This window comes from Polypterus senegalus, chromosome 8, assembly GCF_016835505.1.
Source record: "Polypterus senegalus isolate Bchr_013 chromosome 8, ASM1683550v1, whole genome shotgun sequence".
NCBI classification, from domain to species: domain Eukaryota; kingdom Metazoa; phylum Chordata; class Cladistia; order Polypteriformes; family Polypteridae; genus Polypterus; species Polypterus senegalus.
The window spans coordinates 117,585,440-117,611,819 of NC_053161.1; the positions used below are offsets into that span (position 1 = coordinate 117,585,440).

Here is a 26,380-nt window from a genome sequence, read left to right on the forward strand (position 1 = left end):
ACAAAAGACCCCAGGACAACGTCTAAAGAACTGCAGGCCTCACTTGCCTCAATTAAGGTCAGTGTTCACGACTCCACCATAAGAAAGAGACTGGGCAAAACGGCCTGCATGGCAGATTTCCAAGACGCAAACCACTGTTAAGCAAAAGAACATTAGGGCTCGTCTCAATTTTGCTAAGAAACATCTCAATGATTGCCAAGACTTTTGGGAAAATACCTTGTGGACTGATGAGACAAAAGTTGAACTTTTTGGAAGGCAAATGTCCCGTTACATCTGGCGTAAAAGGAACACAGCATTTCAGAAAAAGAACATCATACGAACAGTAAAATATGGTGGTGGTAGTGTGATGGTCTGGGGTTGTTTTGCTGCTTCAGGACCTGGAAGGCTTGCTGTGATAGATGGAACCATAAATTCTACTGTCTACCAAAAAATCCTGAAGGAGAATGTCCGGCCATCTGTTCATCAACTCAAGCTGAAACGATCTTGGGAGCTGCAACAGGACAATGACCCAAAACACACCAGCAAATCCACCTCTGAATGGCTGAAGAAAAACAAAATAAAGACTTTGGAGTGGCCTAGTCAAAGTCCTGACCTGAATCCAATTGAGATGCTATGGCATGATCTTAAAAAGGCGGTTCATGCTAGAAAACCCTCAAATAAAGGTGAATTACAACAATTCTGCAAAGATGAGTGGGCCAAAATTCCTCCAGAGCGCTGTAAAAGACTCATTGCAAGTTATCGCAAATGCTTGATTGCAGTTATTGCTGCTAAGGGTGGCCCAACCAGTTATTAGGTTCAGGGGGCAATTACTTTTTCACACAGGGCCATGTAGGTTTGGATTTTTTCTCCCTAAATAATAAAAACCATCATTTAAAAACTGCATTTTGTGTTTACTTGTGTTATATTTGACTAATGGTTAAATGTGTTTGATGATCAGAAACATTTTGTGTGACAAACATGCAAAAGAATAAGAAAGCAGGAAGGGGGCAAATAGTTTTTCACACCACTACATAACCTTTGAGGTTTAATATGTTTGTCCTGTCAATGTGTACTACAGTATAATGATGGCTTGGATAAATTATTATATGTGCCAGTCATCATTTAGCTGGTTTGGCTGCATTTGCCTGCTTGATCCAGAGTGTTGTCATTTCCCAGTTTCTCCAGAATGTTGTATACAGATGAGTCAGAGTTGCAAAAAATATATGCAACCTTTCCCGTCAAGTTTTCTTTTATAAATCCTGACTTTTGCATGGAGCTACATATGCACATTTCAAGCCTTTTTTCATGAATGCAAGAATTATAAATTTGAGCGTAATCTTCTTTTTTAGATTTATACCCATTCCTCACAGCTATAAATGATAAAATGAAAGTGAAATATACAGCTTTGACTAGATTTACCTTCCATGACTTTCCCTAATTTCATTCACTCAATCAACCACTAACTAATAAGCAAAATAAAAGGTGAGCTCCCATCAGTGCATTGTTACTTTTTCAAAGGTTTGTTATGTTTAGAAACTAATTCTTACATTTGTTTAATGTTTTAAATTAAATTAATAAAGTTATAATTTTAACCATGTCATTTTTAATTTTTTACACAATGTCTTATGCTTATGTTGCTTATGTTGTCACACGTCACTAGATATAAACTTGGCAATGATCGTGCAAACAGGTTACCTCTCTGTGGACTTTTGTTATGCATCCTGGTATTGACTATGAACCCTAGATTTCATGTCATCTCCCAGTTCTTTTGTGGACATTAATTTGAACAACTTGCATATCATAACACTTCTTTCTTTAGAATAGATAAAGAATGTCAATAAAATTTGGTACAGCAGGTAATGATACACCATTCAAACATCGGGTTGTTGGATTAAAACACTTCCTAAGCAGGCACAGTCTTTTTTTTGACAAGAGCATGCCTCTTCATTTAACATGACTTTTCACTTACTATCTAGTTAATGTTTATAAAATACCATTAAGTGAAAATATAATTATGTTGAACTCGTCATCATCATTGTCAGCAGTCACAGGAAACACAATAAGCAACGTTCATATGTATGAAAAAATTCTTTGAAATGTTTGTGTGTGATTCACCAGAATTCAATGTTTACCCCAATGCTGTAGTTAATGAGTTAATTTTGATGTAACATTCACCCTGCTATACCTTTTTATAATTTTAAGCATGCGCTTCAATCACACCTCTCAGAATGAACCGTCATAACATGTTCTGCAAAGTAAATCCGAGGAAGTAGATTATTTAATATATGATAAGATACACAGAATCAAACTTAGAGCCTATAGCTAGGAAAGGCAATGTCTTTTGAATGGGGGCTGGATTCATATAATATTCTCCTGCTCTAGTGCTCACCAAGTGTGTGTGCTCAAAAACACCAACACTGGTAGTCAAACAATGCAGCTTAGTCTGTACAGTATACCATTTCATTGTTGGTCTACAATTTAGCATTCTGTTTAGTTGGTATATGTTGGTTTCTGACTATGTTTATTCTTCTTTCACATTCATTTTACAGATCTTGGTTGTGATTGCTGCTGTTTTTGGAATTGTTATTTACCGTGTGGTGACTGTGAGCACTTTTGCTGCCTTTAAATGGGCTTTAATCAGGAATAACTCTCAGGTTGCAACTACGGGGACTGCAGTCTGCATCAACTTCTGCATTATCATGCTGCTGAATGTGGTAAGTGTTCAGTGAATGTTCTACCATCAAAATTGTCCTTATCCTTATACTTCAAGTTCAGTTAGCTCACTCTGAAGCCATATGGGAAATTTTTAAATACACCAATGAACTCATGGGATGAAAAAGGCAATGGGCTTCTTAGTTTTGACACCATGTAGATTAGCAATCATACATAACCACAGACAGAAGTCAATACAGAAACATTAAATATTGAATGGCTCCTTTGTTTTGCTTTGGCCGTCAGTAAATACAGTAAATTAAAAAATACAGTACACGAAAAAAGTGTTATATAAAATGTGGCAAGCAAAGGTGATTCACAAGTGTTAAAAAGGTTAAATTGTTATGCCTAGAATGTCATATACTGTATCACAAGTGGACAAAATAATAAATTAATGGAAAACAGCAAAATAAAATATACAAAAGGAAGCAGAAAACTAATAACAATAGCAAAATAAAATGTATGGCATAAAATAATGTAGATAAATCAAATCTTGAAGTATTAAAATCATTAACAGCTAATTTAAAAAGGTGAATTTTAAGCAGCTTATTAAATTGGTGGAGTGATTTTTAAAGTTTATGACTAGGAAATTCCTTAATCAAGAGGTATTGCAGGAAAAGGCCCTTTAATCAGTGTTTTTAAATTTATAATGGAGCTGCTGCAGGTTGAAAGCGACATGAAGGATTATGGGACTTGACAAAATCAAAGGTATGGTGAGGGGCTGTGCCACAGATTGCTTTGTTGGTGCAATAAAGAGTTTTGAAAGTAGGCAGTGTAATGTTTATAATATTTTGTGATGTGTCGAAGCAATGAGTTTCAAGTAAAAAAGCAAGCATTGTAGATTTGAACATACATGTCTGATTTTGCAGAAAGTCCAAAAAGAAAAACATTAGAGAAATCGAATCTACAGTAGAAGTGATGAAAGCATCTACCAGACTTTCATAAACAGGATGTGATTGAAATGGTCTACGTCTGGTAATTCTGGGAAGTGAAGGAAGAAAATGTAGTGATTTTTTAATGTGTACCTCAAATTTCAGCTGACTATCAAAAATAACTCCAAAGTTATTACATGTATGAGCAATGAATGTTATCTGAGCACTAACTACAGAGACACTAAAAGAAACATTTTGTGGAGAACAAACATACAAGTTCTCAAAGTAAAAAAAACAGACCACTGCCTAATACGTTTCTGACATACTGGACTCAGGGTTGCAGGTACATCAGACTTCTAGAAAGATGACCTCTGGAGTTCTAATAGACATTCATGACACCCAGAAATAGGATTTAAGCTGAGCTTACAAGCCTCTTTTGGTCAGCTTGAGTACTGAGCATGGACTGTGCTTGGGGGTAGTTTGGAGGCTAAGAGCATTGGTATCAAGTGTATAAGGCATTTCATCTGTTAGATGGGGATGTGGAGTGTAAAGAGAAGCAGATAATTTGTTTTACTTTGCTTATTCACTGTTATACACTGTGCTCATTTTCTTCTTTCTCATATACATAGTATAGAGAAAGTATAGTCAAGTCAAGTTGGGGAGCATGCACTGGTACAGTGCGTTACCGCACCCACTACATGGCGAAACCAGATCCCGGTTTGCAACCCCCGAGGCAGACATGCGGTCCAGTCCTGCCCTCCGGAAATGACCCTCTATCTGTTGCAGCCAGGTGTTATGTGGGCAACCCCTTGACCTGGTCCAGCCACTTGGGTCCTCAACAATGAGGATCTTATGAGCCGGATCACCCTCGGGGAAACGTGCCACATGGCCATAGTGCCGTAACTGACGCTCCCTGACAATGCAGGTAATGTGCCTCATTCAGGATTCCATGAGCAACCGCTCATTCGACACAAAGTCAAACCAACGGTACCCAAGGGTTTTCCGGAGAGACGAAGTACCAAAGGAGTCCAGTCTTCGTCTCAGGTCACTGGATAACGTCCATGTCTCACTACCATATAGCAAGACAGTAAGCACCATGGCTCTAAAGACTTGGACCTTGTCTTTTTACATAGCTATCTGGAGCGCCACACACCCCTTTCCAGTGACCTCATGACCCCCCATGCTCTCCCAATCTGTCTACTGACTTCACAGGAAGAGTCACCAGAGACATGAATGTCACTGCCAAGGTAAGTAAACTTCTCAACAAGGTCAACACTCTCTCCGCAAATAGACACACTGCTGATAGGAATATAGGAATCGTGAAAAAATTTGACCTGAAGATTTCGATGAATCTTGACATTTTAGACCTTCCTGAGTTCAAAAATACCATTTTTTAAATTATGTCTATCTGTGTGTAAACATGATAACTCAAAAACGCTTTGACCTAGGTGAATGAGATTTTGTACACCTGCTTTATATTAAAAATAGGAATCCTATCTACCTTTGGGCCACTTCAGTGGCACTTTAACTGAATACTTGCACAAATTTTCAAGTAAACTATAGTTATAATTACAGAGAGATGATTCAAATTTTATATAGATATTTATAATGATAAAAAGCAAACAGGTAGGAAATTTGGGGAAAATGACTCAACCAGAGTAGTGTTTTATTTAAACAACCATCTGATTTTTTGTATCATGGAAATATAAATGTATACATGATATTACAAACTGTATTCAATATAACACATATTGTTTCAATAACTATTATTAACTTTATTTTAATTTATACATCATTAGTTTAACAATAATATTCAAACATTGAACACGCTACGTAAAAATAAAGATGTAATAGGAACAATAAGCTGCTACGTCTTCATCATGTTCCAAGTAATACATTTAATTTTATGATTTTTTTTAATTTCCGTCACCATTATCAGAATTAAATGTGGCTAAATACAGTTTTACCTATAGCAATTTATTGCAATAAATATTATATAATACACCTTTTCAATGCTTTTTGGGTGACTATAACTCTTTTTACTTTGCACGTACTTTACACTGGGCTTTAAAATCAGTGACACAAATTACATACAGAGCTGTAGGTATTGTGTCAGCTTTTCAGCACTGTTGACTATTTGAGCATTTCACTTAGCTTTTATTTAATTTCAGTCATAGTTTTAGTCATATTGAAATGCACCTACAAGCTTAAAGAACGTTAAGAAACTTAACATATCTTTCTAATAGAATAGTATGTGCAAATAACAATAAAAACACTCAAATTTATATCTGACTCACAGACATAAAATTACTTAAATACCAAACTAAGGACCTAAGAAATTTCAGCAAAAATACATCAAGACTTCAATCATATTTATTTAAATGAGATATAATAAAAGTGAAATTCAGGAAATACACAAAATTATAACAAAACTAACTGCAAAAACTGTGTACGGTGTTTAGGAGACACCAGATTGAAGGTTAGTCAAGATTACATTTGCTACATTGCTGAGTCACTTCAAGTATTGGTGGTCCCAGAGACCATCATGCTGTAATAATTTTTGGGATGCATGACACAGATTAATAACCATTAGCTGGAGTTATACTACAGTAGACAGTATAAAAAGACACCCATTGCATGTCAAAAGGCACGCCTTTCCACTAAGTAATGTAAATTGAGTTATTAATGGCCCTTATCATAAACCAAGAAATGAATCTGACATCTAATTGCCTTCTGCCATTCTGAATTACAATGAAGTTCCTGAATGATGATGAGGAAACTCATTAGATAATTTTTTGTATTGGTAATTAGAGAGCAAGAATGTTAATATGTTCTGCATTTAAACTCAATAAGGATATTGTCATATGATATATATCAAGTTAGTGTTCCTCAAATGATGAGTGCAGTGAGACTATTAGGAATATGCCATCAGAATTAAGAGATCCAACTGCCTTACTGCTTACTGTACATTTTGTACTTAATAAACTAGGAAAGATATGGTGTGTTCTTAGATACAAACATTTAGGTGTAAAGATTATGGAACTAAAATGAAATGTATTTATTGTATACAGTACTATTGTATACAGTTCCATTCATTCATTTATTCATTCATGTTCAGATTGTGTTCATGCTCAGATTTATTCTCAGAGTTATGTACTGTCCTTCATGATAAGAACTGTTGCAATGCACTATAGAAAGTGATAGAATATTAATAAAGGAATGATGTATTTAATTCAATAATAACAGTTTAAAGTAATGTTTTGACGTGTTTAAATAACTCCAGACTTTTAATACAATACAAGGTAAAACGTTATGCACAGTATTTCATCACTAAGCCATTGTCCAAGAGGATATGCTTAAGTGCTATGTCTCATACTTGCCTAACTACTTCTTAATGAACAATTAATAACCTACCTGGGCTTTAGCTTTATAAGCTTTTGCAGCATCCTTCTAACTGCACTTTCAGCCCCCTTATAAACACAGTTTACTATACACTATTATAAATGTAGAATCGTTCAATTAAAATTCAACTTGTAACAAAAGCATAAACACAAAAACAATTTGCAATTTGTGCATAGATATAAAAGTGACTAAGGGGAGGGGCCAGACAAAGAGCCATCCAAAAATAACGTTTCTGTCACGGTTCTTAAAAGGTCAAAATTCAAACCACACGTAGAACTAGGATTTGCTTTTTGGGATCACCACTTGCAAGAGGCATTAATGATACTGATCTGGACATATTAGGCTTTGGCAAAGAGAACAGGCTGTAAAGACATGAAATGTTACCTTTATGGTGGTGAAGATGTCAGAGTTTATGTAGGAAGGTGAAAAAATACCAATTAGATATACTTACAGTCATCCCTGCCCACAGCATTACCTCTGGATTTAGACTGCTCCCTCCTCAATCGTATTTCTCCTACTCTGGAGCTCCCCACAGGCCGTGTGGGATACTCTCAAGTGCCAATTTGGATGCTGCACAGTTTGAACTTGTGGATTAAAGAACTATCTGAATACAAATGTACAGAAGTCTTTTTGTTTGCTTGTATGGGCCTTGCAGCTCTTCAGAGTACTCAAGATGGAGTGGATTTGGTGCTCAAAAGGGCACCTTCAACTAACTCTAAAGTCCTACTAGGCGAATTCAGTGGTATTCAGGGGAATGATGGAAATACTTGGGGGTATGTGATTGAAAGAAATTGCCTACCTGGTCTGAATCAGATTAACAAATTATTATTGGATCCCTGCATTGGTATGAATGTACCCAATTAAAGACTGACTTTAGAGTTTTGTCATCCCAACTAAGTGTCATGTATTCTGGATACAATATAATCTGATCAGCAGTAGAAGCATCTTATGGGCAGACTTGGAAGATGTAAATGGATAGTTATGGGATACAGTGAACAACTAGCAGATACCATTGTTTGTACTGGATTCAACATTTACATCTAGAAGAACTACTACTACTAAATAAGGGGAGAGATAGAGAACATTCAGTCTGAATGAAACCTGTTCAAGACCTCAATAGTGAAGGCTGCTGTAATGAGCTGTGGGCAAGTAGTGAGTTGATTCCATGAGTTGTTTTCCCATGGAATGTTAGTTCAGAACTGACAGGCCAGGATGGTAGCACCTGCAGTAGCAGCTTAAATGAAATGTATGGGAGTAATTTGGAAAGAATTTGAATAATGACTTTTAAGTCAGCCTCAGAGTATTTTTGAAAGACCATTTCACAGTTCAGGGAGGTTGAGAAAGGTAGAAAAGGAGGAGAAAATGTCATGTTTATTATGCTGGAACAGAGACTCCATCTTTTAATTAAATCAAAGATCCAGGAATATCAATGAGGATTTCAATTGCCAGTTGCCATTTCATAGATATTTAAGGGGTTATGGAAGTTTGCCAAATCATCAGGATGAAAATTAGGGCCTCTTCCCGAAAAAGTAGGAAGAATTCTGCATTTTAGGGAAAACCAGCTGCCCACATGGATGGGTTCAAGCATCTCAAGATCTTGTTCTCAACTAAAGCTAATCAGAAGTCAAGCAAACACATGGCAAAATGACAACTTTTATTGAAACTTTTCAGCAGTGGCAGTTTTGTAAACATTTTGCCAAGCTTGGGTTGTAAAATAACAGTTAAGTCTATGGCTATATACTCTGGACTGTCACCAAAAGAATGACATTGTCATACAAGTGGTTGAAATAAGGTATTTGTGCCAAGTTCCTTGTCTCATTCTCAGTGATAGGGTGAGGAGTTCCCGATAAGGGAGGATCTCAGCTTGTGTGGATCAACAGTACTCAGTTGAGGTTCTTTTAGAATGTGGTTTGGATTCCTCCTCAGAATGCGTATCAGCAACTGAGAAATCCTGAGGAGGTGATGTAGACTGTTGCAGCAAATAGGGAGACCAGATCTGTCCAGCTTGGCATGTTTCATCCACATCTAACCACAAAAAAAAAAACATAGGAAAAATGTAGTGAATAGACTTGCACACCAAAGTCCTAATCAAAAATCACTAGGAACTGTATAACCTGATCAAAGAGACACTGACACCAAGTACTACCACAGAACTCTGAAAAGAGAAATAGTATGGGATTGATTTGGTAACAATGATTGCTGCAGTTATTAAAAAGAGATATGAACAGACTCAACAACAGCTTTAACAAGATTTTGATGCACTAAAGGGACGTATTTTTAATCTTGATTTGAATGCTGTAACCAAAAGGGTTACTTTTAATTTAAATAGGCAGATTTTTTCAAAGTCGGTGGGGTCTTTATGTAAATGCTGTATTAAGTACAGCAATTTTATTTATCCTTAAAAGGTTATGCAGTCTAAAATTTGTCATCATCGTGTACTGTATACTCAAACATGTAAAGATTAATTCATTCTAAAAGGTGAACAAAGGCCATTAACTACTTTATATATTAAAAAGAGAATTTTATAATTATTGCTAAATCTAAAAGAAAAGCAGTGTAGTTACACTATTTAAGATATTGGACTTTTAGTGCATAGTTCTGTTTTTGATCATAAAACTTGATGTCCATCCTTTTAAAGTTCTCAGAGAAATACACACAATTTGGACTATACCCCGATTGCTAAACTTTTTGAAAAGAAACTTTAAGAAATAAACATTGAGAAGAGGGAAGGGTAGTCAGTTTTACGCTTTGGCCAGAGAAGGAATGTCTTCTTAGAGAATTCACTAATGTGAATGCCATGTCTATAATAAATATTGATCATATAACTGTTGAAATCTCCTGTGTACAGTATTTTTTCTTAGCTAAGCAGGTAGCTGAGACCTAAAGATAAGCTTTTTTTTAAACCAACAGGAAGGAAATATTTAGGACATACAATAGATAGATAGATAGATTATGGTACCATTATACTCATAGACCTGAAGAATAATATAGAGAGCATTCAGTGCATCATCACAATACCTCAACTTACCTTACAACCTCACATCCTTATTACCTGATTTATGCTGAATACAATAGGTGCACCTTCTTAATTTTACACTAACACACATTTATTTTAATATTATTAGGACATGCAGATGCATCCACTTTTAGAACCAATCTTGATGGACTGAATGGTCTTCTCAGTTTATTATGTTAGTATGTTCTATGCTTTAAGCTGACCTGCATCTTGAGATTGCAAGTTGGACTTCAAAATGTAGAATTAGTAAGTCATGTAAGTTAAACAACATTTTATATGTGAGAAAGAGGAGAATTTTAAAATAAACTTAATCAGAAGCCAGTAAAGGAATGTAAGAACTGGAAGAACACAGCCATACTTTTTTCTTCCAGTTATGACCCTTGCTGCTGTGTTTTGCAGTTTAGTAAATGATTAGTCCTAACAGCCTGGCCATAAAGCATCATCAGACTTTTATGTAGACACCTCTGTTTTAGATGATTTAAAAGTGTCTATGTCTAGCAAGACAGAAATAAAATGTAATGTTTTTGAAAGGATGTACTGTATATTTAGGAATAGAATTCGATTGGAAATATACATGCTTTATTTTATAAAATACTTTTCCAGAGTGAAGAGCATCTCAATCACATTTGTTATAAGGCTGATGAAGTGACATATTAGAGAATCATGGAGACAGTCAAAAGTGCAGACTACATTGAAAACCTTGAAATTCATAAGTGCTGTTTTTGATATAATGAAGTGCAGAAATAATTATTGGATTTTATAGTTGTTGACTTATTAGTTTTAATGTCTAATACTAAGTTGTAATGGTTTGACAGAAACTGTAGATGCTGATTTCAAGATTCTAGTGATGATTCTATGAGTCCCTTGATGTCTTTTTGTCTTTCAGTTATATGAAAAAGTTGCCCTCCTGCTAACAAATTTAGGTAAGCTAACTTTTGATGTTGTCTCATGAGGAATTACTTGCTGTCATATTAAGAAGCTTGTGACAAAATAATGCTATTCAATGGTACACCATTTAAAATGTTAGGAAAACACAGCAAAAAAGTAAAATCGTCTGGTAAGGCAAGCAGGTTCACAGCATGTGTGATTGCATGATTTCCTAATTCCATCTATCTTACAGTAGAAGAGTGCTGGCAGTGTGTCAACTGACAATAAATTGATAATAAATAATATCACCTTTGACCAACTGCCTTTCAATTAGGAAGTCCATCCATTCATTCAAACATCCATCCATTTTAAAACTTATTTTGAAGATGTCTTGACTGCATTGGCTCTTGATGTGCACATTAGCTGCAGCTTCCAGAACAGGCTACTCCCAAATCCTCAAATCTTGTTGGAGTTTTGAACATTCAGGGTGCATATCTTGGACTATTTACTTTATTTTTTGCCTTTTGTACACAACCACAATAATTTCTACAAAGCCAATCAGTTAGCTGAAAATTCTTTGTAAAAGAGACCTAACTGAAAATGGCTGTTTCTATTTAATTTGATAGTATATGTCCCAAAGATTTATTTTTTAGATATATTTTCCACTTTAAATTACTTCTGTTTGAGATGTGTGCATGACTGAGCCCTGCAATGTTATTGTCAAGAGATATTGCATTTGTAGTTTTGGATGGATAGACATTAATAACCCTGCAACATTCTGTGTTTCAGGCTTTTAAGTGGTTTATTCATCATTACAAATTTTCCACTTTTTCTGGTGATAGTTACAGTAGTAGCAGATCCTGTAGAATTCCTAGATGCTTCCAGAAGTTTTCCAAATCTTCCCAGTGTACCATGCCTTCAGTAAGAGGTGTTCAGAGGCATCTTAACTAATGGCCCAAAACACTGGCACCTTCTCATGTCATGACTCCAGCCACGCAGAGCAGGCTTCATGCTCGTATTTAAGATCTTGTTCTTTTGGTCACTACCCAAGGCTTCTGACCATAGGTTAGGGCTGGCAGTAAACAGGTAACTTCTTCCAATGGCTTAGCTCCTGCTTTACCGTACAAGACCCCAAGGTACTTCACCTCCACTGCCCACTAATGCAGGAAAAGGCATCTCTTTTCTGAAAAACTGCTATGACCTCAGACTTGTTAATCTTTAACCTGACCATGCTATGTTGTGATGCAAAGTGATCCAGTACACACCAGAGACCTCAACAGGACATCATCTGCTATTAACAGAGATGTAGCCCTCTTTGTTTGTGTTTATTCTTGGTAGTTATTTAAAGGTTTACTACCTGAAGAAAAAAACATAATACCACAAGGATCTCAGAGGGAAACAACTCCATACAAAAGAGGAGACATAATAAAAGTTGAAACCCCTAAAAATGAGCAAACATGCCAGAAGAAGGGCTAATCAAAAGAAAAAGGTGACATAGGTAACTATAATGTATATACAATTAAGACAAAAAAAAATATTGTCTAAGCAACAGAAACCTTTTTAGGTTTGATTTTAGCCAACACTGCAGGAAATTCTCAAAGCTTCAGCTTGATCTTCATATTCATCAGAACTATAGCAGTTAATATTATATGTTAGCACCATTTGTATTATATTTGGCAATTTTAGACATTCTTTTAAGTTTTTTCTTGGTTTCATTTGAGTTTTAGAAACTTCAATAATGATGCTTTATCATGTAAATACATGTGCACACATCCATGTACATCAACACATAATATTATTATAATTTTTACATTTTGCTTACACCGTTAGATAGATAGATAGATAGATAGATAGATAGATAGATAGATAGATAGATAGATAGATAGAAATTTATTTATAAATTGCACAGTTTCAGCAGATGACCAAAAAAAGACCTAAACATTTTAACAATTAAGTTTAGAATATGTTACATTCTTATATCATTCCTCAAAAGCATGATTTTGTGTAGAATCCAGGAACTTTATCTCTGTCTTTCATAAAGAAAACCTAATTTATTATTCTAATAAATACATATAATTGTTTGCCCAACTGAGTATAATATCCATGAAATTCATGAACGGACCTCAAGATAAGACTCATCCTCCCTGGAACCCTGTGGCCAGTTTTAATGGATTTCAGTTATTACCATGTATGCTGACATATTTTTACTTGCTAAATACAGTAACAAATGGCACACACAACAGCTCTAGCATGCCACACATTTTAAGTTCTTCCTACTAGATGCCACAATCAAAGCCTTCTCCAAGTCTATGAGACACATGCACAATGGATGGCTTCCCTCAGATATTCTTGGAAATAAGAGTTGCCCTGCTGTTTTGTAGCCTTAGTTTGAATCTGAGGTCTGCCAAGGATGTTGAGTGTAACTCTTTGGTAGTTACAGTCAGTAGTTCATGTCAGTATGCTTAATATAACACATTAAAAGACACTAGGAAGTTGCTATAACTGTTTTTATGTTTCTGTGAGCCAATCAAGAGTTTGGAAGGGATTTGAATATTAGTCTTATTTCAAATGATTTCAGTTTATATAAAATATATGTTGATTTATTTAGAATCTAATGGTTCTATGGATTTTAAAGCATCTTTTATTAGCTTGATTCTTAAATCAACTATATGGTATTTATAACAGATTCTGGTTATTCCTATGACACTTTGGTTAACATTGCTCTCCACTGCTCCAGTAGTATAGGTTCCTTACCTAGTGCATCGTTTTTTGCATGTTCTTGTCATATCCACATGGGTTCTCATGTTTCCCTCTATAATCTGTAACCTTGCCAACTGTAAAATGGCCATATATTGATAAGTACAGTGTAATAGACCATTGGAACGTTCCGCAGTACAGGGAAACCAAAGGATTCCAAAGGCCACAAGAAGCCAGTTGTTCAGGGAAGCCATCCAACTGTCCTTCCTTTCAAATGGTCAGCCCAGTTTCACTGTTCCCCGGTTGGGACTGTGTACTACCCTTTAGTGGCCAGGTGGTCTTTTAGCCTCTCTGGAAATGTTTTTCACTTATTATCAGAGATTTGTTTAGCCCGCACATCCCATGGTCATTTTGCCATCCAACTACAGTACATGGAGCACACATTTCCATTGGCATGTATACCCTATTCTAGTAGTCTTTCCCACGTTTGTTGTTATCTTGTGATCAATGTCGATGACTTAGGGTTTTGCTCCCTCTGACCCTGAAGTACAGGATATGGACACTTGGCTCCTCAATTCTCTTTTTGAATGAGGGCTATTTAATCTAATGTAATACCATTTGGATTAACTGCCAGCAAGAAAAATATCTCCTTGAGACTCCAGTGGACAGCCCACCCTGCATTTAAAAAGCTGGCTTTTTGGACTGGTATTTGATCAGCTTCCTCATTTGGAACTAATGCGAGCATTGGCAAAGGCTTACTAGGTAATGTATGACTTGAGGGCTAAATTAATGTCTCAGACAAGATGCAATACTCTTCCATTCCATAATGCATCCTTGCAGTGTGTACATTTGCTCCTTCAGCTAAGAAACAGACAAGAGAGTAGCCAGTGCAATACAGAGGAGGTATTCATTCCTATTCCTCTATAAGTTTGGCCAAAAGTCCTTCTAAATGGATGAAACAGCCAATGACTGGTGTCACAGTGGTGAAGAGATGAGGGAGATGTAAACTGCTGCCTTGAATGGTTTAAATCACAGAAACTTTCTTGATTACTTAATTCATTGAGGATTGCCTGTCATTTTGAACTTTCCTCACGAAAGATTCAAGATAAGCATCTATAGCCTGAATTCTCTTTTACTGTTTTGCTCTTCACAGAACAGCCCCGAACAGAGTCTGAATGGGAGAACAGCTTTACTCTGAAAATGTTTCTCTTTCAGTTTGTCAATCTGAACAGTTCTACATTTTATATTGCCTTCTTCTTGGGGAGGTAAGACAAACAAGTAATGGGGTTAGGAAAACATATAACTGGAGGTGTGTTTTGCTCCATTTTTTCTGTGATATGAAATGTTTTTGTAAAGTTTTCAATGAAATGTTGACAATTGAGGCTTTAGCATGCCTTAAAATGCATGACAAATCACATCTGATTATTCTATAAAAATAAAGAGAATGATATAGGATATGGGCAATACCACTAGCATATATTCAACTTTAGGTAAAGTACATGATATCCCCAGTAGATGCTATGCATGGTAACAAAGATTAGACTGGAGTGGGGCTTAAATCATTACCTGGACTGGGGAGAATGGTAGTTTACAGAACACAAAAACCTTTCTGTAGCTCAGCATTCTGCTCCAAATGAGTGGACAGAAATGCAAGGCCACAGATAATAAACCAGTGGCAGTGACTGTGTAAGGATATTACAGTAGCCTCTTTAGCAATCCAAAGTTAACTCTCCCAGGAATGTATTACTGTTGACTTAGTCACTCTTATCTAAGTGACATAATAAATTCTCAAGTCAGTGACATCCACACATTGACTGTCCCAAATAAAGAACAACATTAACCAACACTAGTGAACAGGTTTGGCAAGCTCGTTGTGCTTGCTCATCTTTACATCTTTTCTGTATTCCTGAATATGAACATAAAACATTTTGGTAAGTCCTGGATATTTTGTCCAAAACGTCTAATCAATCTATACATACCAAGTGTTGTTAATCTCAGTTCGTCTTCCACTGTAGAATCATTTCAGTACTCTCTAAGCACACAAATCTCTTTTCCTGATGGATAATGTATTTAGTTAGTGAGTTTGGGAAGCAGGTGGCAAATGGTATATCTAATAGTGACTAGTGCAAGTGCCATATATAGATTGTATTTTGAGATTTATATATATACCAGTAACGACGTATTACACGATAACGTGGACTGAATACACTTGACATATACTTTTCATCCTCTTTCTCTGTACGTTTATCATTTGTTTGCTCAGAGGTTGATACGTTTGCTGCTTCATGTGCAGTTCTTCTTTTCTCCACCCTAGTGGCCTGCTTCTTGTCTTCTTCCATCGGCCTCTTTTCGGGTTAAAACTGATTCACTTAAGCTGGCACTTAAGTCTTCAATCTGCCTCAAGAATGATTTAAAATATGAAAAGTTAGGGGAAGTGACGGTGAAGGTGGTAGGGAATGAGAATGACACCCGTAAACATGCGGCGCACAGCCGAGAGTGGATTCTACAATAAAATAAAATAAAAATAAAAAGAGTAATAAAAATCACCACCCCAAAAGCAGATAGTAGACGTCACATAGTATATGTACACGAAATTTCAGGTCAATAGGTGAAACGGTTTGCAAACCACAGGTGATTTAAAATCCTGGACAGACAAACGAACAGCCACGGTAGCGTATTATATAAGAAGACAGATACTGCGTAATATTGACATAATAATAACATTATATTACATATAAATGTATACATTATATTATTTTTCATATACAGTATGCAAATCATAAAGCCTCTTTGTTTGACAGTTGATATTCGTGTAGTGAGAAGTCAAGCAAAATGACCCCTTTTGTTGGCTAACTAAAGATTAATATGCAGCTGAGCAACTCAGGCCCCTTCTTCACCTTGCCTGAAGAAGGGACCGGTGTTGCCTCAAAAGCTTGCATATTGCAATCTTCTCATGGTTCAAGCAACTTTTACTGTGAGTTATTGTTACCAGATATTCCCAATGGAACATGAAGTGAAAAATATTTCTGTTAATTTTCAAAATATGCCTTCTTACCATTTGAGGATATACAGTATTGTAATTTACTTTAAATGTCCTGATACAAGAAGGTGACTTTTTGGCTCCACCTCATTGCAGATCAGGGCTGCCATGATCCACACACGTTACGATCCTTTTGGCTTTTTTATTTACTTTGTTTCTATTTTACAGCTAAATGTCATTTTCTCTGGCCTGTTGAGTAAGCACAGTTTATAAGATACTTGTTTGTAGCAAGACAAACATGACTGAATGTTCATTCAAAAAATTTTGTGCCAGCCAATTTATGAGAATAGTCATTCATAGTCAGTAAATTTTGGATGTCTTAGTTGTGTATATTTCCTAATCATATAAAGTGAGATAATATTTAAACACTCTCAATGGGGTTATATCTTTAAATACCATGTAATAGTATATTTCAATACCAACTGCAGTACAGCAAAAAAGTTCATTTTCTTTTTTTTTAATCTTTGATAAAGCAGTGAACATTGTGATAGAATGAGCTTACAGTGATTTTTGTTAGTTCAAACTGGATTGAGTGAGTGTGCACTACTGCTGTTCACATACAGCTTTATTTTTCACAGCTTAAAATTTTGTCAATTAATTCACTTCATTGAGCGTATCCATTATTCTTAGACATTCCAAAGCTATAGGCCTGCACTGAACAGTCATTCATTATCCGTTGTACTGAACTGATAAATGCGGCAAGTTAAAACTAGTCTGAGACACCATGAAGCTCATTCAGGAGGTGTACACCATCTACAGTGTTTAAATGGCAACCAGTCATGTTTAGCACTTCAAATTTGCATGACCTCTGCTTTTTGTAAGCCCCAAAAGCAGCAGACCAATTTCAAACTGGCCAACTACAGCACATCATAGTAAACTGAACTGCTCAAAGCTATGAACCAAAACCAAGTTGTGATACTTTCAGGCTCATTGAACAGTTGTGGAGCTTCTGTTATGCTTAACTGGTAAATGCAAGGCTGCACCCACCGGCCAAAGGACTTGAATGACAAAAATAAGGTATATATTATCATTCATCCTAAGATGAATATTGACATTATCATATGTGGGAATTGTCATGTTGTAATAAAAGCTTTAATTAGCATCCTATTCAGGGCTGGTTCGTACCTTACACCAATTGCTGACAGGATAAACCCCAGCTCCTTACAACCTTGTGATGTTATTCATGGTTTCAAGAAATTAATAGAATTTTGTTAAAGCAAAATATTGCTTTTACTGGCTGCATCTTTCCGCTTTAAAGTGGATGGGGGTGCCTGCATCTGAACCACATTCAAACTTTATAACAACTAAAAGCTGCTAGTTTCATGTGAAGATTTCTTTTTCTGTAAGTAATTCAAAAATGCAATCCATGTGTTTTACTGTTTGACAGATTCACGGGTCGCCCTGGTGCCTACTTAAGGCTCATAAACCGGTGGAAACTGGAAGAGGTAAGTGCAACTGGCGTGCTCAATACCGTTAATGTCTCTTTGACCCAGAAACGTTGGAGCTCTGCCTAAATAGGCAGGGAGCAGGGGCCTAATTCCAATAGAACTGGACACAAGGCAGGGATGTGCCCTTGATCTGAGGCCATCATTTTAATATCAGAAAACATTCTTGCATACCCACACTCACTGATGGTTGGAACAGGTTAGAGTCTCTAATCAAAGTAACATGTAGATCTTTGGATGGGTATGAAAAAAGAGAGTACATAAAGAATAACCACTCAGACTGGAGAAGATGTAATCAGGTTATTGCTAAAAGTTACTATTTAATCTGGTAGTTAGTGTAAAATGTAAAGAATGTTTTTGGGTTTTTTTGTCCTTAACAGTAGTGGAGAATCTCTTCTTGGTCATGTGTCTTTATCTTTAACTTTGCCAAATGCTCTGTATGCCAGCCCAAACCTTCTGTGTGTTCAGTTAGACATCCTTTTGATACACTTGGAAACCTATGCCATATGAAATGTTTATCAGCCTACTAACAAAGATGAAAGTATATGTAAATAAGCTCAAATAATATAGCAAAATAACACAAACAGATAATAAGACCACTTTTTGGTTTTGCTATTATTATTTTTAGTGTCACCCAAGTGGATGCCTTATTGATCTCTGTATGCAGATGGGTATAATAATGGTTCTCAAACAGACCTGGAATAACTTCATGGAGCTTGGCTACCCGTAAGAGAACTTTCAATGCTACAATTATTATATTTATTAGAATTATTAAATGCTAAAATATAAATGTTTTAATACTATTAGTATTATTTTGTTGTTTTGAAAAGGTTACAATGTGAGCTCATGTGGTGGCATGCTCAGTCACAAAGGGACATCATAAAGAAAAGTATTCCATTTTCCACCCAGCCATGTGTCTAAGAGTCTCACAGAGCTGGAGGACACTGTTGTAACCGTATCAGAGTCAATGCAGTAATCATTCCTGAACAGGATACCCACATACTGTACATGGTACTACTTCAGATTGTAGGGTGCGACACCAATGGAACCAAGAACCTGGTGATCAATGAGAAAAAGACTTTTCACATAGAACATTTACTTATGATATCATAGAATGTCCAGGAAGGAGTGGGCAGCCTGTTGACCTATAGTAGGTCATCAGGACTGTCACTTTATGTGACTGTGACTTTGTTTGTTCTAAGTAACCATTGACCTTCAGTGATTTATTTTGGCCAGAAATGCTCTTGGTTAAAGTTTTATTTTCCCTTCACTCCATTGTCAGCTAGTTATATCTTATTTAGAACATACTCAGTATCATCATGTTTCTAATGCTAGTCAAAATGAGTGTTGAACTTGGTATAAGGATTCATTTTTGTTAGTGCTATAAGGTTTAGCAATTTACTGTTTCTGCATTAGAATTACACATTTGTGTACTCAGCTAAAAGCACTTTACAAAAATGAACTAAATTGAATTAAGTGAACCAGGTAAATGTTGGGATGTGAAATTAAGTCAGAGGAAAAATAGGAGTGAAGAAGTGTAAAACCTATATGTAGAGTATGCATGTGGACCCAGGTCACATATGACAGATACATTTATCTGAATATTTCAAATGTAGAAATGGAATATCTTGGACTTTCAGCTAGAAATATCAGTGTAGTAACTATAATTAATTAACACATTGGCCCAAGTTGTATACAATATGTCTGTTTCTACAGTAGTTGATTTTTTCCTTCTTTAATTCTTTAATCCACAGACTGATTCAGAACTGGTGGACCCGGAGGCGGTTACGGCAGGAGCACGGCCATGAAGCAAAAGCAAACTTTCCTCAGTGGGAAAAAGACTACAACCTCCAGCCTATGAATGCCTATGGGCTGTTTGATGAATACTTAGAGATGAGTATGTAGTCTTTTATCTGACTTTACTCATATTTGAAAAGTTTAGGATAATTATGCTTTTTTATCTTTTTGTGTACAAATTGTTCTTAATAAAATAGAATGCGTTGTCATAGACAGGGGCTATAAATATTTATCATTGTCCTCCGTTAATTAAACTTACAAACTATAAAACGGTCTGTAGATTAATGGGACGTTCAGGAAACAGTTATATTTGACGATCAGTTCAACAATTAAAGCAATTTCCTTTAGAATATCAAATACAAGTAGTTGCATATAAGGTACAGCCATAGTATAGTTCAATAAAGTTAATTAAAATCGATTCTTTTGATTCAAACACACATTCTACTGATTTGTCTGTCTTAAGTTACAAATTATGAAAGATACCCAACAGCAATAAATGTCCTCAAAGCCACCTTCTGTCATAGAATGATTTTTTACTATAATGCAAACAGTTCTCACCTTTAAGTATACTTTTTGTTTGTCATGGCCATAATCTAAACATTATAATATACCAAGTGTTCCTGGAAATCATTTCGGGAACCCATTTTTTTAAACTAAGAAAGAAGGGCAATAAGGGTAGGACATAATGGTCAGATTAAGATATACGACGTGCAGGCTTTTTAGATCATGTGGTCATTTCAGGGTTAAAGACTGTGTGTTTTATTATTTTCAGTTTAGATAAACGAGTCTATAAATTTTTAATTTTCATCTCTGCTAGCTTTCAATTTCATAAAATGTGAAATGTTGTGCTTTACTGATACTGTGCATGTGAAATGTCAAGGGAATGAGAAGAACAACTTCAATAAGACTGCTCATTTCATTTACACTGTTGCTGTGGTGGATAATTAGTGGATCATAAAGTAAAGCAGTAAAAGCCTCTTTGAAAATTATGGAAATTTTCAAGCCTGGAGACATTTATGGCTTTGAAACAAATAACTTGTATGTATCTGGTGGCAAAGCAGTAGTAAGAAAATTCAAAAGTGGAGCATCTTTACAGATAGTAATAAGTCAGAATCTTTAAAAACCCCAAAGGAACATGATTATCATTGTGGGGAACTCATGAAAGATTGTTTCCGCTGGTTTCAGCCTCGAATATAGCACATTATGTGTATATAGACACACTCGCTGTTTTATATTTAAATGTAATTGTGAAATAAGGCGCTATATAGGCGCCCGACCCGGCACAGATTCACACTGAGGCACGTGTGCAAATAACAAGACTTTATTTTTCTTCAGCTGGAGGGCATGTCTTCCCCGTAATCCCTCCAGCCCCAACACAGTCCCAAAGCACTTCAAATACACAGACCACACTCTTCTACTGGCACCACCACTCCTTCCAGACAACCTCCTCCTCTTCCTCCCAATTCTGGTCCTGAGTGGTGGTTGCTGGTTCCTTTTATGGGCCTCCCGGAAGTGCTCCCGGTGCTTGCTCACCTGTTGCTAATTGCACTTCCGGGTGGGGCCGAAGTTTAGTCCAGCTGGGCTCCGTGATCCATGCCGACACCTCCTGGTGGCCACCGCAGATTCCCACAGGGTTGTGGAGAACTCCATCTCCGAGGGAATCCTGAGGGAGACTGATACACCATCGCCCACCATGGGGGCTGCCACCAAGCGTCCCGGGGTAGGTACTGAGGAGCCCATGGCTGCTCCCCCGGAACATAAGCAGAAGGCCAGGCATGGGACCTGGCTGCCCGCCACATAATATATTGTGGTACTTTTCAAAGTCTTATCTAAATTAAAGTGTTGAGGTCTTGGCAATGAGAAGATGGAAGCAACCTGCTGTCACATCAGGGCCAGTATACCTCACCATGAAGTTGTTGGATGGTGGTATCTAATCTGTATGCCAAAAGAAGGCTCTGAGTATTCAGAGAGAAGGAAACAGCTTGAGAGAAAAAAAGACGTCTGTGCACTTGCAAAGAGAAGTGCAATGTGGGTGCTATTGGTGTGAGCAAGAGATAAAGTAATAAAGGCGATGGGCAAAAAATTCCACAAATAACTAAATATGACTGGGCCACCCAGCAAATTCAATTCAGTTAAATTATGCACAAAAAAGAGATAATAAACTGTTGGCTATTGGATTGTTCCTTTAGATATTAAAGCTAAATTGTGTATTTTTTTCTGCTTTGCACTATCACTGGAATTGAAAAGGTCAAGGGCTCATTAAGAGTCGAACGAGGGTATATGGAATCTGCTCCACTTTTTGTTAATTGTAATTACCTATATTGGGTTACAATTAAGGAAGTAAAATCCACAGGAAAGTGAATTAAGAAAATAACAAAAGAGAGTTATAAACTTAAAACTTTAACAAAAAAAATCTTAAACTACAAGTTTGGTATTTTTCAAGTCATTAAAGTTTTTTCTTCTTAATCATGGTATATATTAATTTGTCACTGAAACTGTGTTCTATAGTAAAGCATTTTTTTTATAAATTTGCATTTTACAATGAGCAAATAATGAAATGAATTGTGACATTAAAAATGGTCTTTGAAAAGACCATTGAGAAATACAGTATAACCTGTAATAATAAGAAGAAAATTGCATTGTATTTCAAGTAATTAGATGACCTTTCATAATAATTAGATGACTGTTTTTTAATTATGCATTTTTTTCACAATTTACTGACACATTTATATAAATATAGTGCATTACTTTTGTATGCAATTACTTATTTTAATTGCCATTTTGTTTATTTCATTTTGGCACAAATGGTACTCCATACTCACAATTGTCATGAGTTAATCAGAAATTGTAACATGCCATCATATTATTTAAGACCAAGCTGTTTACTCAAACCTTTGTTTTAAAGTTTTAAGTTATTTAATTAGATTGAGAAAATGAGTTCCTGCACATGCAGGTTAGGTGGATTGGCGATTCTAACTTGGCCCTAGTGTGTTCTTGGTATTTGGGTGTGTTTGTGTGTGTCCTGCGTTGGGTTGGCACCCTGCCCAGGATTGGTTCCTGCCTTGTGCCCCGTGTTGGCTGGGATTGGCTCCAGCAGACCCCCATGACCCTGTGTTCGGATTCAGTGGGTTGGAAAATGGATGGATGGATGGATGGATGTTTACATCTTTGGGCTTTGAGCTCATTTGTTTGGTTGCTGAGTTCTTACATAGTTTGTTAATTTGCATCTCTTCTGTCCAGACTCTTCTTTATGATTTCCATTAAAAGATGTTTATTTACCATCCTCTAGTAGATGTACTGAGCTGTCCAGTTCAACTCAGTAGAAAGGTTGATTCATTTTGTGTTTGGTAATCTTCAATTCTATTAGCCTTCTTAATCACTGCAATATGCTATCAAGATGTGGGCGATGGTCAATCCACTAGCACTTCTCAGCCTTTCTAATTTGCTGTACTTTGAAGTTTCAGATCCACATTGTGCAATAATAATTAACATTTTTCCTTATACAGTATATAAAAAAATTAAACCAGTCTCAAGCAGAGGAGACTGCATGGGGACCTAATCCAGGTCTTCAATATGTTCAAAGGCATTGATAAAGTAGATTCAGTAGAATTCTTAGAACTGTTCAGTGAATCACATATTTGAGGACACCAGCAGAAATTAAAGGTGAGAGCATTTAGGAATGAAGCCAGGAAACACGTCTTTATGCAAAGACTTGTGGGAGTCTAGAACAAACTACAGGAGCCATGTAATTGAAGCAAAAACCTTGGATGATGTATGGGGACAGCTAAGCTATTACCTAAACAAACAAGCTTGATAGAATGAATAGTCCATCTTATTTGTGAAATTTCCTATGTTACATTTATTTACATTAAATTTAATCTCCCACATATCAGCACAGTATGAATTCTGTCCAGGTTCATCTCTAATGATTCTGCTTGCTTAGCGGGTCTTCCAGCTACAATTGTAGTAGTAATAGTAGCAACAATAACAGCAGTAGCAGGAGTAGTAGCAGTACAAATAGCATTGTCACATGCACAGAGAGCGGTGAAATTCTTATTTGCACCTCTACTCAACATGCAACACTGTTTTTTTAAAATATTTTTAAGAAATGAAAAAGAGAAGTGGCTCCAGAAAAGATCCCTGAGGCACTCAAATTCTAACAACACACAATATGGGAAAAGTTCCCTGCCCATGACCCACTGCTTTCAGAGTCGACTGTCATCTTGAATCTGTGATCCTAAACCTAAGGGATCATGTTTATTTCTAATACCCTCACTATATCCATTTTTGCTAATCATTAAGATTTCTCTTTTCTCCTTATTTAGTCTGAGAAAGTTGCTGCTCATTCATTCAGAAATATAAGTAAGACACAGGATCAGAGAGCCAAGAGTGTCAGAGTCATCAGTTGCTATTGATAAATACAGCTGTGTGTCATCTGCATAGCTCTGGTAGCTCACCTTGGGCTTTGAGATAATCTGAACTAATAAAAGCATATAGATTCAAAAGAGCAGTGGACCAGTATAGTTCCTTGTGGTACGCCATATAAAAGATCATGGGTCTCTGAGGTATAATCACCACAACTAACAAAGAATGTTCTGCCTGTTACATAAAACCAAACCCAATTCATGACATTTCGGGACTAATTTCAGGAATACTGTGATCAATGGTTTCACTCAATGCTGCACTCAGGTCTAAGAGAACAAGAACAGATAAACAGCCATTTGTACGCATTTACCCTCAAGTCACTTACTACTTTAACCATTGCAGTTTCTTTACTGTGATTTGTTCTAAAACTTGACTGAAACTTGTCAAGAATAGAATGTTTATGCCTTTTCTAGAATTTTACTTAAAAAGGTGAGTTAGATATTGGTCTAAAATTGTCGAAAACAAAAGAGTTTGTATTATTTTTCTTGAGCAGGGGTTTGACAACTGCAGTCTTAACATAATCATGAAAGACTCCCATATCTAATGATGAGTTCAAGTATATTATCAATTAGGACATCGGAGACTTCTTTGAAAAAGACTTTTGGTATTAGGTCAAGGAAGCAGGTGGAGGGTTTCAATTGAAAAATTATTCTTGTAGTTTGGGTAGATCTGTTCTGATAAAATAATTTTATTTGCTTAAAATGGAATACTGTGGTTCAGTTGGATTAACTTTGTGGAGCTGTACTATATTATTTCTAATGTCATTAATTTTGTGTTTAAAAAATACAGCGAAAGTTTCACAAGTTTCACTAGTAGAAGACAATCAATAGCTGAGAGTTAGAGAATCAATAGCTGGGATTGCCAGCATTATCATTTATAATTTTAGAGAAATAGGACTGCCTTTCAAGGGGTTTGTTATATTTGTTATATCTACTCCGTATATATAAAATCCTAAGCCTAAAAGTGCAACGATTTTGCGTCACGTTTTTTGTCACACTTTAAATCTAGCTTATTTTAAAATCTACATATATATGTTTGGTATCATTCTTTTCAGAATTTATCAGCCTTTAATGTGATGTTGTTTGATTTTCAGATTCTTATTCCGTATTTAAATTATAAACTAAAAAATATCAAAAACTCACATCCCGTGAGACAAGACAATGTGCCAAAAGACTTAACCATGCCCAGGGCCAGAAATAGAAGACAAAGAGTAGGGCAGCTGCTGTACAGGCTTTTAAATGTTCGAAGCGCGGTGCGAGATGCAAATCACACGGCACGTCAGCAGCAGCAAGCCAGCAGCTGATTGAGCAAAGAGGAGGTAAAAAAAAAACTGTATTTGTTTCCCATTGTATCACTGTTTAAGAGGGGGTTTCGGAGGAGCGACCACACCCCGCATTCAGCCTCCCTTTTCACAGCGCGAGTGGCAGAGACACAAAGTGGCTGGGACGTAGCACAGGCCGGGGGGCTGGCAAGCGAAGCAAGCAGGGGTGAATTCAGTTATTTTAGCCTTTAATATTTCATACTGGACTATCAATTTAGTTTTTCTCCATTTACATTCAGATCTCCAACATGTTCTCTTTAAATCAATCACTCTTGGTGTTTTCCAGGGTATAATAGTGCTGAAGGATTTCTTAACTGTGATTTCAGAGGAGACTATGTCAGCTGCTGATCTCACCTTAGCATAAAAAAGTTTCCAGCTTTCTATTAACATTGTTAGAGTTATTGAGGCAATGACTACAAACATACTTATTGTTTAGACTATCAGCAAACTGCAGATGTATCAAAGTAACATTTTTTAACAATACACTTCTCATTAGTTGTAGTTATCAGTATTTTTTCATTAAATAATATGAAAAAGTGGTCTGATATAGCGATATCCATAACCTGTCTCACTTCAACATTTAGTCCTTTAGCAATGACTAAATCCAGGGTACTGTATGTCATCCCTTATGTATGGGCTGGTTGATGTGCTAGCTGAGATTAAATGAGTGCAGGAGGTTCATGAAATATCTTGCTTTCAGGTCAAATTGATTATCAACATCAAAGTTAAAATCACCAAGAATTCGGAACCTGCCAAAGTCTGAGAATTCCTCAATAAAGGACACATTATATTTAGGAGGTCTATAAA

General features: G+C 36.3%; 1 protein-coding gene across 2 annotated transcripts in view; it reads left to right on the forward strand.

The window, feature by feature from the left end:
• LOC120534250 (anoctamin-4) overlaps nt 1-26,380 on the forward strand; it is a 384,157-nt gene that overhangs the window by 336,835 nt on the left and 20,942 nt on the right. For both annotated transcript variants that reach the window (XM_039761684.1, XM_039761685.1), the window contains 6 exons: nt 2,529-2,693; nt 10,868-10,904; nt 14,699-14,810; nt 17,973-18,030; nt 18,659-18,756; nt 19,785-19,927. In XM_039761684.1, coding sequence (XP_039617618.1) covers nt 2,529-2,693; nt 10,868-10,904; nt 14,699-14,810; nt 17,973-18,030; nt 18,659-18,756; nt 19,785-19,927 — 613 coding nt within the window. The remainder of the gene's footprint in view (nt 1-2,528; nt 2,694-10,867; nt 10,905-14,698; nt 14,811-17,972; nt 18,031-18,658; nt 18,757-19,784; nt 19,928-26,380) is intronic.